Genomic DNA, 14,771 nt, shown 5'->3' with positions numbered 1-14,771 from the left:
CTGGAGCCTTACTCAATGTTGCTCCTGACTACTTTCCCCAGCAGTCAATATGACTGTCCTCTCTAAGTGTCCTTTCCACGAATTTCTGCCGCCATCAATTGCATGATCAGGTTGCAAATCACTGTTGCAAATCACTATGCTAGCATCTCAAAAGTTTCCCCAGCGTTTCTGGCTCCTTGTGACTATTTCTAGTCTTGTCGCCAATGCTGTCGATATTCCCGCACCCGAAAGTTTCCTTCGCCGCGTTTGGCCCTCAGGTCCGTTGAAGACTAATATTGCTGGCACCTGGGACTGATAATTGTGTAGCGACAGTTTTGGGCGATTATGTTTACTTCGATGGAGGGGAGGTCTCAGAGCTGGTCAATGGCATCCATCCTGTCGCGAACCATCCTTCATACTGGGGTGCGTGTGATATATCGACGCAGTGATATCTTGAGACAATTGCTTACCACTTCATCTCGACAGTCAACTCAACGATATCCATTGATCTTAGATCATCATGGACGAACATGACCGTTTGCTTGCAAGCGACGCCGAAGACCGATGTCCCCATATTCAACAGTGAATCGCTTTGGCTCGATGTTTCCTCCAGAAGCTTCTATATTTGGAGTGGATCGATGGGTTACGATCGACTGGCTCCAAATAATGAACTTTGGAAGTTCACGGCGGATGGGAACGGCGGCGGCGCCTGGGAGTCAGTCAAGCCTGGAAATGAGGCTGCTTTCAGCGACCTCGTGCGTCCCCGTGACTGCATGTTCTGCGTCGTCAACAATACAGGATATTGCTTAGGCGGTGTGGTTGAATCTAAGTCCGACCCATCCATACCTAAGGGGGTATCCATTGCCCTGAGTGGAATCGTGTCCTATGATATCGGTTCGCAAAAATGGGAAAATATCTCGTCAGTCGGGTTTGGATCATATGGAACACTGTTTTCTGGCCGTGCGGAGCATGTTCCCTTCGGACCCAATGGTCTGATTCTGGTTCTAGGAGGCTTCGAGTCACCAGTTGGGAACCCTAACAAGACAAATGACATCGACTTTGGGAAGCTCTGGATATGGGACCCCTTAAGTAGGTCTAATTTGGAACTTGGAAGACCCGCGTACTCTTGCTGATGAACTCAAGCTCGCCAGTGGTACTCTCAACTTACAACAGGGTCGCGGCCGACCCCGAGACATGCGTTCTGTAGCGTTGGCGTTCAAGGGCCAAACAACACTTACGAAATGTGAGCGAAAGTTGTTCAGCCATTAGCAGATGGAGACTGAATCGACGAACAGATTTATTTACGGTGGTTGGACAACGGATTCAACCACGTCGGATCGGGTCTACGTATTATCTCTTCCTGGCTTTGTTTTCTTCCAGGCTAGCGAGCAAGCGACCCCACGGGCCGGCCATGCTTGCGTCCTTGTGGGAAAACGCCAGATGTTGTCGATCGGTGGCAACGTAGCCACCACGAAATGGCCAGACTCGCTTCTTGATCAGGACCCATGGAGCCAAGGTTTAGGGGTGATGGACATGCCTAAAATGTCCTGGACCTCTGGTTATGATGCCAGCGCTGCAGACTACGACTCGCCAGAAATAATCAAGGACTGGTATAGCCAAGGAGAACTGGAAATGGTGGCTTGGACAAGTGAAGCTGTGCGTGATATGTTTACATATTCCAATGGTGAGTAATGGCCCCTTCAACGAGACACAACGTTGTGTCTTCTCTGGGTTGAAACTAAGTTTTCCTCAGCCACGAAGTCTGGTTCGCCTTTGCCTACTTCCTCGATATCTCCTACTACCAAAACACCCGTCGGCGCTATTGCCGGTGGAGTGATTGGTGGGGTTGCGGGCCTAGGCCTCATTTCCACTCTCGTGATCCTTCCGCTCCGGCATCGAAGAAAATTCAAGCAGTCTCTGGCATCAAGTCAGACCCATCAATTCCCAGTCCAAGAGCTTGATTCACATTACGGTGGACAGCAGTATGTTTCAGAGTTACCCAGCCACGAGAACCAGTTCGCTTCGGAGCTGCCCAACGACGTGCTCCTTGCAGAGCTTCCCGGCAGTAATTAAGAGATATACAACTGTCATGCGATGGCCGATGGCTTTTCATAGCACTATTATAATATATCTGCTTGGAAGACATCTGTAACTTAACTCAAGGACAGATAATAACACTATGACATCTTCTTATTAAAGGCGTTTATTCGTAAGAAGTTAGAGTTGACGAGTCAATATCTTGGTCAATACCTTGCTTTGGACGAAAATGAACATTGAATAGCGCTCACAAGTCAATCTTGGTATAAGTTCTAATTGGTGGTGCTACATGCGGCCCAAAGACCTTCCTCGTGGGGACGGAAGTCAAGTCCAGTCGTTGTGGCCTCATGAAATTTGGGGCTGCTTTGGGTAACCAATTCTAAATACGGGCGAGCAAGGAAGAGATGCGGCTGCCCCCAACTTGGAGAAGTCAATCTCACGGTTACTACCCAAGCAACCTGCAGGTGCGTCAACTCAAGGTTTCATCCGAGCTTCGTCGTCTGAATTCGGGAAAGGCCTTATCCGAACATGAGTTGACGCGGCCTGTCTTCAGGATACTGTAGTACCGTGTTGACGCTCACATTACCAACAGACCAGTTGCCGACAACAAACATCAGACGGATTGGGTTGAGTTGCCGCTCGCGATGGCCGGAGGCATTCGACACGATGCTGCATCCCACATTCTGGTACGCTGCAGCCAGCCCTTTGGAAGATCGCTGGCCAAGAGGCCACGGGCGATTGCGATCTGCCTGGGCTGCAAATCGTCTTGGTCTTCAACAGGGCGTCGTCACTTGGACCGACTGCCGACACAGGAGACACTCTGCTCCTGTTGCTATATGTACAACAGAGATGCCCAAGGAGCCGGTGTGATCGACTGCAGCTTGAAACGGGCGTGGAGGCGCGAGTCCAACTTGGAACCGCCCACCGACAACCGTGACCGCCGTCCAGTCCGTGCCCCCCAGTGAGCAGTCCTGTTGCAAAGCTCCACATAAACGTCCCCGCCGGCCTGGTTTCAGAGCCCCAGTGCTGTCACAGCTTTGTGCCAAGACCGCCAATGCTTGCCCCAGAGAATTGACGTGCAGGGGAGGCCCGCGATGTCGATCCAAAGATACACCGCGAGGCTGGACTTGGCTTCTGCAGGCCGCCCTCGCTTGAACACCTCGGCAAAAGCTTGTTCGCTGACTCGGTGGGACATCTCCTCTGCTGGGAATATCTGAACAGGCCGCGGCGCCAGAGCGTTGCAGTGAAGATCACCCAATCAACCCGTCTGCCAGGCTGGCTGTTTGAAATGTCCCCCGTTTCAAACAGTCACAGTCCCATGTTGCCCATGTTGTGACGTTGCTCCGAGTCGAGGGGATCTTATCGTTTTCTTCACCATCTCGTCCAAAATTGGAACTGCCCCTCTGCTCTGCCTTGCAAGATGCGACGAGATCTTATCGGCTCGTCATACCCAACAGATGGCCGCCGATATATTCCCATCGGGACTATGATCTGCGCTCGCTTGTAGCGCAATGACAGAGTCCCCCTTCCCCGGCCGGTGAAGTAACTGTGTAGCAGCCAGTCAAGAGCCGAGCTGACCCAGGTCCAATGCCATCCGTACTGTTCGTTCAGACGATGTTTGATCGTTGAGTTGTCTTAATGTACCGTCCGGTCCTGTTTGTGCATCCCACAATCCGGCGGGTCTCTCCTCATCTCTTCGTGGTCAGGACTTTTGTGTTTTCTTTTCATCGCGTTGATCGCAGTCCTCTTTTCTACAACTTTTGGAGCGACGAGACGAGCTTAATATTTTCCTAGTGTGTTTCCTGGAAGACAAACTTGCTCAACTGGTCGTTTGGAAAGCTCCATACGGTCCATAATCAGCTGAGCAAGTTCCTGCGAGAAACGTGCTCGCCCAGAGCAGCGAGACTCCTTGAGACATCCCGTCTCTCGCCCACACGCCATCATCAGCCCATCCGAATGGCTCCACCACCACTCAGCTTTAAAAATGCTTCCTTCAGCAATTTTAGTGCATTCTCCACCGCGGCATCGCCACTAAGGAACTCGTTCACTCTATCATGTCGGTCCCCGATCACACCAACACATGGAGGCAGGCCGACGAGCTCAACCCCGAGGCATGGATCGTTCCTGGAACCGCCAAGGCCATTCTCAGGCCTGGTAGCAAAAAGTGGACTGTCGACAGTAATAGGGGAGGGTAAATACGTCTACGATGAAGACGACGAGAGTGCCTCGATAGACTCACCAACTGATCAAACATGGTTCTTGCCACATTCGCCGGGGCTGCCGCCGCCACCAGCACTTGCCCAGCTTGATGAAGGCAAGCTTGGTGTCTTGTCCGCCATCAATATAATTGTGGGCAAGACTATGGGCGTCGGCGCCTACTCTGTGCCCTCGGCGATTTTCAGCGGTGTTGGATCCGTCGGCAGTATGTTCTCTTCTCATCCGAAGTTCTCTATCACTCTCGAGGCTTGGCAACTGGTCTCAAAATGCCCCCCAGAGTACAATCCTGGGATGGCCGAACTACCTCAGATTCACTTACTGACAATGACTCGAACAGTGACACTATTGCTCTGGGTCATTGGCAGCCTCATCTCATTCTGCGGGCTGGCGGTGTACCTTGACCTTGGCACAGCAATACCACGCTCGGGAGGCGAGAAGGTGTACCTGGAGCGAATCTTCCGGAAGCCTTACATGCTGGCCACATGCATGTTCATGTCCTATGGCGTTCTGCTGGGCTTCTCGACGCCCAATGCAATCGTGCTTGGCGAGTATGCCCTGTATGCGACGGGTACCGAGGCAAACAGGTGGAATGTCCGGCTCATTGCGGTCCTCGCTGTGTCTTCACTGTGCTACATCCACGCGCGTGCTCCCAACACGGGGCTGAAACTAATCAACACCCTCGGGGTGGCAAAAATGTTAATCCTGGTCATTGTGGTGGTATCAGGGATCGCAGGTGGGATCATGGGCGTCGGCGCCGACCGAGAATCTACCATCGAGGGGAGGAGGATCGACCTGGCCATGAATGGCAACGCGCCGTCGTCGTCGGCACAGCGAAACTTCAGCAACATCTGGGAGGGCACGTCGACGCAGCCGTACGACTACGCGACGGCGCTGCTGAAGGTCATCTACTGCTTCCGCGGCTACAGCACGGCCAACCAGGTGCTCAGCGACGTGAGGAACCCGGTTCGGACGCTCAAGATCGCCGCCCCCGCCGCGCTCGCCTTCGTGAGCGTCGCGTACCTCGCCATCAACGTCGCCTTCTTCCTCGTGGTCGACAAGGACGAGTTCCGCTCGGCCGGCGTCGTCGTCGCCGGCACCTTCTTCCGCAAGGTCTTTGGCGACGGGCTCGGCGAGCACGTCCTGCCGCTGTTCGTCGTCGTCTCCGCCGCGGGCAACATCGCCGCCACCAGCTTCGCCCAGGCGAGGGTCAACGAGGAGCTGGCCAAGCAGGGCGTCCTGCCGCGCTTCTGGCTGACCGTGGACCGGAGCGCCGAGGTGGCTGCCGACCGGTCATCCAGCCCGAGCAAGGCCCGCGGCCGCGCAGGGTCGCCCAGGAGGGATGGCGCCTCGCGCACCCCTTCGCGAGGCTTGCTGCTCCACTGGCTTGTCTCCGTGGCGGTGATTGTCCTCCCGCCGCCGGGGAAGATCTACAACTTCCTGGTCGACATCGGTGGATACCCCGTGTCGGTCATCAGCGTCGCAGTGTCGCTCGGGCTCCTCCACCTCCACAACTCGCCCAGCGAGCGCTGGGTCACGCCTTGCAGGGCGCCGCGGATCGCGATCCTGGTGTCTGCCGCGAGCAACATCCTCCTTCTCGTGCTGCCCTGGGTACCATCGCACAACGGCATGGGCGAGGACGACCAGTTCCCCTATTTCACTTACCCCGCCACCAGCCTGGGCGTGCTGGGCCTCGGTGTGTTGTATTGGTTCTGGTGGAGGACGACAGACAGAGCGGGTGCGGAGCACCCGAGGGCAGGGCGTTCCTTAATGCCCAACAGCGAGGAGGCGCTTGGTGGGTTGTACCACGGCCTCGGCGAGAATGACTCGGGAGCACTCACCATCCGAGTGGCAGAGGGTGACGACGAGGACAACGATGCTGATGACCGCAGCGAGACGGTCGTGGGCGAGGAAGAGAAGCTGCACAAGTCCTTTGAGATGGTTGACGTCAGCGGACGGGATGTCTGCGGCTGCCCTGCTTGCCCTGCGGTCAGAAAGAGGCCACGATGCGGGTGCGATGCTTGCCCTTCGAGGGGCCATGAAAATTTATGAGTACGGGACTCTGTGGAGAGATGAGCCGTGTGCTGCAATGATACCACACGTGTAAGATTTAGAGGCACACCATCTATATCTTGTATATTTTGTGAGATGGCATTACATAGATACCCAATGGACTTTACCATACTGTCTTGAAAAGGAAAATATTTTCTAGTTGCTGAAATGCTTGAAAATCTGTATCGCCACCAATAGGTGTAGTAAAGAAATCTGGCCGCTACCTTGGATGAATGCTCACTCAAATGCCAGCGAAATAACCTGACCCTGGTCCTTATCCTCGCTAGAAACATGACAAAACTTTTCCTTTTCGATATATTTGCGCCTCAGTTCTCCGCCATCTTTCCCTGCCAGAACCACCCCTTTCCTTTTGTCAACACTTTGTTCTCCTCCCTCTCCTCCAACGGCAGCGGGCTATCGCCGCCAAGCACATACCGTCGGTGCCAACTGCCAACGAACAAGCCCCTGGGGTCCACCTTATCCCTAACCGCCCTCCATGCCTCGAGGTCCTCGCCATACATGTTCTCGATGTCCTTGACGTTGACATTGGAAATGTTCTTGGCCCAGTGCGGCTTCCCGCCGAGGTCCCGCATCAGCCACTCGAACGCCTCGTAGTAGCGCTCCAGCGACGGCGGGTCCAAGTCATAGGGCCTGTACAAGGTCGCGTTGAGGTACAAAGTCGGCCCGTCCTTGCACGTGGGGTCCAGGTACGGCCGCTGCTCGACGCCGCTGCCGTCCGTGTTGGCCAGGAAGCGCGACGTGTCGGTCACACGTACCTCGAGGGGCGCGTGCACCCACAGGCCACGGCTGCTGAAGGGGATGCGGTGCTCACAGTAGTCGCGGTCGCCCGGCTGCAGGTTGTTGAGCCAGCACGACAGCCTCCTGATGGCCTCGGGCCCCTTGCTCAGTGGGATAGCCCACTCGTTGACGTACTGGCTGTACAGGCAGTTCATGAGCAGGGCCTTGCGCTGCGGCTGGATGGCGGAGGTGGTGCTCTCGTTGGGGAAGCCGTACTGCAAGCCGAAGACGAACCACTCAACCCACGGCAGGATGCGCGGCACGTAATGGGCCAGCCACAGGAGGTTGTGGTACACCAGGTAGCCCAGGGTGCCGTCGTAGCCGTTGCGCGGCGGGTCGCGATGCGGCTCAGTGGTCACATTGGCGGTCCAGACCACAGAGCGGCGGGTATAGGGGAACCACCAGACGCGGACGAAGTGGCCGCGGTCCCAGAGGGTGGAGGCCCAGTCGCGGAACATGACGGCGTCGGAGTCGATGGTCTGGGTCCACTTGAGCGAGTAGGCCGGGGAGGTCTGGAACTTGATCTCGACGATAATACCCAGGGCGCCGAGCGACAGCAGCGCGGCGCGAAAAAGCTCGTTGTCCTTGGTGCGGCTGCACGTGCGGGCCTGGCCGTCGGCAGTGACGATCATGAGCTCCACGATAGACTGGCTGATGAGCGCGTAGCGCAGGGATGAGCCGTGAGTGCCGGTAGAAATGACGCCGGCGGCGGACTGCTCGTTGATGCTGCCCAGGTTGGGCATGGCAAGGCCCATGCGGTCGAGCTCCTCGCCGAGCTGCCACAAGCGGATGCCGGCCTGGAAGTGGACGATGTTTGTGTCGGTGTCATGATGGATGATATCACGCAGGTCGTCGAGGTTGACGAGCCACGACGACGTGCATGTCAGGTCGGAGGGCGAGTGGCCTGCGCCTGTGGTAGTAATGCGCCGTCTGCACTGACGGGCGAGATTGACGGCCTTCTGGACCTCCTGGACGGACTGCGGGCGGATATACAGCTCTGGCTTGCTGGTGAAGGTGCGAGCCCAGGTCTTGTGAGCGTGGCTAGTGGTGGCGCGGAAAGGGATATTGTCGGACGAGTGCTTCTGGATGGTGTCTCGCACCCGCTGGTCGAGGCTTGAGAGGTCCATCCTGGTGTCGATCCAGAGACGAAAACCGGGACAAGTTGCCCTGGAGAAGGGACGGGCGAGAAGGGGGCCAATGGGGCAGTTTTGTAGCAGGGCTTAGGCTGGTGATGAGTCGTACCAGGGCTGAGATTGAGGATCAATCACGCTAGAGGATATCCACAGCCCAGGATAGGATGTGTTTCGACGATGGGTCGTGATGCTGCGAGTCAAGAGGCTCGCCTCACATGCGCCTGCACCTCTGGTGCCGCCTAGTGACGAGTCTCGGCTGATAGGAAACAGGATGAAATCTTGGCTCGATGGCAGCAAAAATCTTCATTCGTAAGCAATATGTCTCAGGTCTAGACCGTTGTCGAATGGTGCCTCCTTGGAGTGTAGTGTGGGTGGCCACTGAGTCCGACAATAGGGTCCGGGTCCCTCGGATCTAGACGAGAAGGTCACCGGTGGTCGCGCTTAGAAGCTCCAACTAAGTCAAAGGTAGACGCCATTGTGCTCGTTGTCTCTTTTGATGTACGGATGAAGGTGTTGGTCTTGGTGTTGAAGATAGCAATGAGCTAACAGGTGGAATGGAATGGCAAAATGGCGAATTAATCACGAAGGACAAAGGTCGATGATTGCTACGTTGTATCGACCGCTCATATACGGCTAGCGTCATCTGTCAACCCAGCAGCCCAGGGGACACAAGGGCGATCATCCAGCCGCCTCCCCCCACATTCCAGCAATCCATCTCAAACGCCCCGCCCTAGTCGTCAGATCTTGCCTCTCAGGCTCTCTCATGGAAGGAAAAGGCTGACGTTTCCTTGTGGGGCCTTTGACTGCCCTTGGACTCGTCGATAGCCCTGAAAGAGAGAGATATAGGGACCCTGAATAATTGTGAGACAGGCATGCTCCAGTCGTTGTTGGCAACATTGATAAGGCGCATGAGGCGCTGCAGGCTTGGATGGCGGTGTGTCGTTTCGCCCAGGATATCCCGTCCTTAATATAAGCACGTAGTCTAGATGTGTACTACAGTACCGAGGCATCTCCCATGTTGAAGAGGACATAGGGCCGACCATTTGATACGCTGGATGAAGATGACAGAGTCTTTCTTTCACATGTGTGTGAACCAGGAAGCAGTGGGACATCCCTCCTCCCTCTTTCTCTTCACTCATCTCACTACACAAATGACTGGACTGTCCATACGCACCTCAAATTCATGTTCATGGAGGGGTTGGAGGGGCAGACGAGACGGTCTCAGAGCTGGGAGCTGCTGTCCGTAAATAGCAAGGAGCTTGGGCCGGATTGATCGCCCTGTATCGACCGGGATCCAGCTCGGGCACTCATCCTACGCAATTGACCTGCTGACGACCGAATCGAGCAAAATTCAGCTTCCGTTCCCTTCTAGGTAACCGTAAATGCCCTGAGATACTCCACAGGCACACAATGGCTTCTCCTGCAGACTCAGAATCGACATTCACGACCAGCAACCCGCCGGTCCCGCGCGAGACCAAAGGCTCCATCATCCCCAATGCCATCGCAACCCCAACCTTTGGCGCCGGCGGATCCTTCAGCATCGTCGTCTCGACACACATTGCCGCGCCGCCCGACACCGTCTTCACCGTTCTGGCAGACCACACGAAATGGCCAGAGTGGAATCGATTCATCAGGAAGCTCACCGTCATCTCCAGCCCGCCCGCAACCGAGGCCGACCCCGACGCCAATGCCCTCGAGACACTGATACAAGGCGGCGACGGCTCGACTTATTTGAAAAAGGACATGAAGATGTACTTCCAGGTTCATCTTGACCCAGACAACGCTACACCGAGCAGCAGCAGGAAGGAGGCAATACAGGTCACACTGCTGGAGCCGTACGACCATGCGGGGAGGAAGGGCTGGCGCATCGCGTGGAAGCCTACGGGCTACCCGAATATGGCGCTGCGGGGCGAGCGCGTACAGGAATTTGTCGACGATGGGAAGGGGGGCACCGAATTTACTTGTTGGGAGACTATGTACGGCTTCCTGGGCCCCGTCGTCAAGCTGACCACAGGCGGCAAGCTGGAGAAGGGGTTTCAGTGCTGGGCTGAGGACCTCAAGAAGAGGTCTGAAGAGCGCGTCAAAACCGAGACTGCTCCTCCGCTAGGTGAGTGAGTGAGTGAGTGAGCGTGAGCGAGTGGGTATATTCAGGTGAGATGAGAGAGTTTTGTTGACTTCAATGGCACGGAGACGTGTATGCACGGCGTTTCGGGAGGCACAAGTAGTTTAGATGCTGTCTCTTTTAGAGGCGATACTTTGTCTCGACTTTCGATAGGTAATAGGTACATCCAATTCCTAGTATGAATTCCCGAGATACCACGATCAGAGGCTAGGCATCTATCAATAGTCTGACGCGAAATTCCCTAAGCCCTCTTCAAGTCAATGGCTGGGGCTGCCTCGACATAGACCGTCAAAGGCGGCTCCGACAACCCAGCCTCCCTGGCGGTCTTCTTGAGCTCCTGGTGGCTAACGTCCGCATCGTCGTAGTACTTCATGTCGTCAAGGCTGTAGAATGACGACTGCGCGACAACAGTGTAGCCCTTGGAGCGGGGATCGTCATGAGCGATGCCGGCGCTCAGGAATGCGATATAAGGCTTGCCATCCTGTAGATCACGTCAGAATTCACTTTTCTAATAGCGATTCCCATGGTTCACATCTCCTTGACTATCAGACTTACCCTGTTCTGCTCCTTAGCCAGCTTGTCGTAGGCGGCGAGCAGCTTGGCCTGGGCCTCAGCTCCCTCGAGCTTGAACATGGTGACGCGGTTGATGAGCTTGGACATGTTGTCTGTCTGGTGATAATGATACTGATTTGTTTTTGGTCTCGGGGCTTCGTTTTGTTCTGGTCTGCTTCTGACTTGCAATTGTGTTCGATGATGCGAGCTTGATTTATATAAAGACGGAATTGACGGAATCGCGTCTGGAACTGACGGGCCTATATTGCCGAGGAACGAGAATAGCCCCTCTTACTCGAATCGGACCAACAAATCCGCCCGCCAACAGCTCCTCCGGTATCACTCTCCCTTACTCCGTGCCCAGGCAGACGCATCGCACAAAGAGCTGGAAGCTGACGAGGACCTCATTGTCCGCATGAATTTGATGCAAGGTCGACCAGGAAATCAGCACGGCTGCGTGACGCGAGGCAGCAGTTTGCATTGATGTGCGCATTCTCCGACAGGCTCAGCCGTAATCTAGGGCAGTCCGGAAGGAGCCGGGGCTTTCGGTCCCGACTCTTACGGCACGGACTTCCCCCAACACGGGCGGAGGTTGATGGAGGCTGCACCCAGAGCTCTGTGGTACTCGACGTGACCCGTCTTCCCTGATCTCATGGCCGAATCCAACACCGACGTGACCGATTATACCAGCCTCGTTACAATTTTACAAGTTCCCCGTCTGGCTCCGCATGAACCCGGCGCACAGGGATACTGCGAATTTGACCGACAAACTGCCGTCAGTCCATCTCACGTGGTGAATAACACTTGCAACCAAAGCAATACGGCGCACAAGATTCCCACAAGTTTTCCCGTCACACGGTCTGTAATTGACTGGTTCATTTTCAAAGTCTTTCTCCAAAACATTTGTTGTTGGGTGAACACTATAGGGAGCAGTGGATTTTCTCAAGAATTATTGGAGATTTGTACACGTCGCAGTTAGACCATATGAGAGGTATTTCCACCCTGATATGTAAGGGCAAAATACATTAACAGGGAAACTTTCCGAGATCCTCTCAGACTTTGGAATCGGCGAAAGGATAATATCATCAACATGCCTGTGGAGGACGAACTACAAGGGGAAAAAAAGATCCCGAGATACATGTAGTAGTATCTCTTACTTTACTGCTTGCATAGGGAGTCGAACCCTAAGCTCAACCTTGGAAGGGTTGAATGTTACCGCTACACCATACAAGCGTTGATATGTAGCTCATTTATCATGCTCATAATTCACGAACGTGTGGAGCTCGAAACTCTGGTCGAAATAGGAATGGAGCTCCATATAACTTCCTCGAAATCCAACACCATTCCACATATATACTGCGTGATGAAAAATTCAAGTTCTCATACATCAAACCTCGGAAAATCCGGATGACTAAAGAGATCGGTGAAAATATTGACTGCCGATGCAGGGACCGCAGTCTACCTAGGCACATCGGCAATAGCGCTTCCTCGCTTGTGGGTCAGATCTGATAAGATTGTGAAGAACGACAGGAGGGCTTTCTCGCAACTCCGAAATGCCCCGTAATTATAACCGCCCGCGGTCGGAGCCGAGGACCAGTAGCATAGCTCGCAAAGGTCCCAAAAGGTGGCAAGTGGTTTGATTACCACACCCTTCTTCGCCCAGTGGGATAACCTTCTCTGAGAACACCTCCCTTAGGATAATCTCCTGGGATGACCTCTTTGGGAACACCTCCTTGGGATAACCTTCTTGGGACAACCCTCCTGGAATAATCTCTCTGGGGTGGACTTTTGTCGAATAGCCTTCACAGGATGGCATCCCCGGAATAACCAAGCAGTCTTCGCTTTTTTCTTCTTCTCTTGTTCCTTGATTATGTGGTAGGTGGCTTGCAATCTGTTACTATTGAGATCCCTGCAAGCTGTGCAAGCGAGGAGGGGTTCAACCCGAGCAGGGTTCGTTTCTCAAGGCATCATATTCACGCGAGCAGGTTTGCTTTTTTTTTCTTTATTTTTTTTTTCTGTTTGCCCCGGTTGAAATTACAAACGATTATTAACCAGCTCGAATAAGCCCATTTCCTCGCGAGGCTCCGCCTGACATGTGCCAAGTTTTCTCCCTCTCAAATCATATCTGCCAATGGAATAACAAAAGAGCATCGTCGAAGGCCCCACCGGCCCAGTAACCATAATACAGCCAACCTTGTTAATATGCCCACTCCCACAGATGGACAGGTCCAGAACCCTGTATAAGGCAGGTGACATGAGAGCGGCGAGCGCGCTACTTCGCAAAAGGGCATGTGGGACGACTTTTGGGATTGGAAGTTTACTGAAATGGGAGGAGTCAGTGGCTGCCTCCGACTCGCAGCAGACGTACCATAGTACTGAAAGCAGCGGTCGTTCAAGGGGCATGACTCCGCCATTTGACCGCTCAGCAAAGTAGGAAGCAACGGAGCGGCTCCTGTCACTTCCGTCATGTCCCGAGGGTGTGGTTGAACGTGATATAAGTCGAAGACATCCCCGGCTTACTGTGTCCAAGACTTTATACAGCATCCAGCGAGACACCTAGACTAATATTTCGTGAGAACCTCGACACAATCCCCTATCTACTACAATGTTCGCACCCATCACCGCCCTCTTTGCCGCCACGGCCTTGCTGCCGGGGCTGGCATCCGCCACCGTGCTCAGCGGGTCGGGCACGATATCAGTCCTTAATTCCAGCTCCTTCACAACCGCGACCCCGGATATGAACATCGGCTGCGTCGATGCCACGGGCAAGCTTGTCGTGGATGAGTGCGCGACCTTCACCTTCCGCGACACGTACCCGTATGGCGTCTCCACCAGCGCAGGGAACTGCTCCTTCACCAACTCGTCGCAGCAGGCGAACACGGACAGCCACTACGGGGCGAACAGCTATGCCTGGTCGTGCTGGCCTCACGAGGCCGCGGTGACAGATCAGCTGTACACCATCGTGAGTCGCAACCTTGACCCCTTTACCCCTCTCTTCCAGAGCAGAACTGTGTTCTCGTCTTAGCACCTCGGCAGTAAGATCGTGGCTGACCATGAGCATCGTGTAGGATGGAATGGCATACAACTTTCTCTGCCAAGGCGATACGGACTGCTACTATGACATCCCCAGTGCTCCATCAGGGGTCAGCCAGCAGCTGCCGGTCTGGAGATTCACATGGGGCAGCGCACAGCCGGGAATAACGCCGGGTCACCTGAAGACTCTGTTTCTGTGGGAGCCCACCTCGTCCTCGTGAAGAGGGCTGACGTGAGATCGTGAGATGCCGGCTTGATGAAGGGTTTTGTTTGAGGTGCGATGTCTAAATGATTAATGTCGTAACGATCGGAAGTGGAAAGGAGAAGCTTGTTTGATTCCCCACAAATGGGCTGCGTCCCGCACGGTCTTCCGCCTGGCAGGGTGGCACTGACAGGAGCTGACACGGAGCAAAGGGTAAATGCTAGGCGAATCGATCCGCTTCGAGTCATTTTACGTATGCTTGAATCGGGAAGGCGTGAAGTCTCCTCCGTTGTATTATAGGGGCTGTGAGACCCGGGTGTTGGTCGACTGGTCAGAAAAAGGCCCGAGGGAGGTACCGAATGCAGACCGTTACAACGGCAGCATACCTCCCTCCCCCTGAGCTAGAAATTAGAGCCACGTCTATGCTAGAAAAGTACCAAGGTATCAGCTGAAAAAGTCGCAATCTATGACGTGCGTAAACCTTCCGAGACCCTGACGACTGCCCCTTGACTATCGACGAGCTCGCCGCATTCGCCCTTCACAAACATCACGGCATTTCCGGAGACCGTGGTACCTGAAGTAAAACTCTCAGTGACGAGAAAAGGCTTTAATTTGAGACTACAGTATAGAGTAGTATAACACAAAAAAT

At 54.5% G+C, this 14,771-nt stretch overlaps 6 protein-coding genes across 6 annotated transcripts; 4 read left to right on the top strand and 2 right to left on the bottom strand.

Annotated features, from left to right (window-relative positions):
- Nucleotides 1-136: 136 nt before the first annotated feature.
- On the top strand, nt 137-2,052 carry J7T55_011572 (uncharacterized protein; the record flags this gene model as incomplete). Its single annotated transcript, XM_053135951.1, has 6 exons — nt 137-257; nt 313-402; nt 466-1,068; nt 1,131-1,177; nt 1,420-1,663; nt 1,928-2,052. The coding sequence occupies 6 exons, from the start codon at nt 137-139 to the stop codon at nt 2,050-2,052; spliced, it is 1,230 nt and encodes a 409-aa protein (XP_052999378.1).
- Nucleotides 2,053-3,972: 1,920 nt separating this feature from the next.
- Nucleotides 3,973-6,282, top strand: J7T55_011571 (uncharacterized protein; the record flags this gene model as incomplete). The annotated part of the gene is made up of 2 exons (XM_053135940.1): nt 3,973-4,438; nt 4,571-6,282. The coding sequence occupies 2 exons, from the start codon at nt 3,973-3,975 to the stop codon at nt 6,280-6,282; spliced, it is 2,178 nt and encodes a 725-aa protein (XP_052999377.1).
- A 326-nt stretch (nt 6,283-6,608) lies between these two features.
- On the bottom strand, nt 6,609-8,207 carry J7T55_011570 (d-arabinono-lactone oxidase; the record flags this gene model as incomplete). Its single annotated transcript, XM_053135930.1, has 1 exon — nt 6,609-8,207. The coding sequence occupies one exon, from the start codon at nt 8,205-8,207 to the stop codon at nt 6,609-6,611; it is 1,599 nt and encodes a 532-aa protein (XP_052999376.1).
- Nucleotides 8,208-9,623: 1,416 nt separating this feature from the next.
- Nucleotides 9,624-10,328, top strand: J7T55_011569 (uncharacterized protein; the record flags this gene model as incomplete). The annotated part of the gene is made up of 1 exon (XM_053135919.1): nt 9,624-10,328. The coding sequence occupies one exon, from the start codon at nt 9,624-9,626 to the stop codon at nt 10,326-10,328; it is 705 nt and encodes a 234-aa protein (XP_052999375.1).
- Nucleotides 10,329-10,576: 248 nt separating this feature from the next.
- J7T55_011568 (uncharacterized protein) lies at nt 10,577-10,995 on the bottom strand (the record flags this gene model as incomplete). Its single annotated transcript, XM_053135908.1, has 2 exons — nt 10,577-10,816; nt 10,891-10,995. The coding sequence occupies 2 exons, from the start codon at nt 10,993-10,995 to the stop codon at nt 10,577-10,579; spliced, it is 345 nt and encodes a 114-aa protein (XP_052999374.1).
- Nucleotides 10,996-13,492: 2,497 nt separating this feature from the next.
- On the top strand, nt 13,493-14,141 carry J7T55_011567 (uncharacterized protein; the record flags this gene model as incomplete). Its single annotated transcript, XM_053135897.1, has 2 exons — nt 13,493-13,849; nt 13,956-14,141. 2 exons carry the CDS (start codon nt 13,493-13,495, stop codon nt 14,139-14,141), a joined length of 543 nt encoding a protein of 180 aa, XP_052999373.1.
- Between the last annotated feature and the right edge of the window lie 630 nt (nt 14,142-14,771).

Source organism: Diaporthe amygdali (genome assembly GCF_026229845.1).
Source record: "Diaporthe amygdali strain CAA958 chromosome Unknown NODE_2_length_3802984_cov_64_841326, whole genome shotgun sequence".
In the NCBI taxonomy this organism is placed as follows: domain Eukaryota; kingdom Fungi; phylum Ascomycota; class Sordariomycetes; order Diaporthales; family Diaporthaceae; genus Diaporthe; species Diaporthe amygdali.
This window is presented reverse-complemented; position numbering and strand designations above follow the sequence as displayed.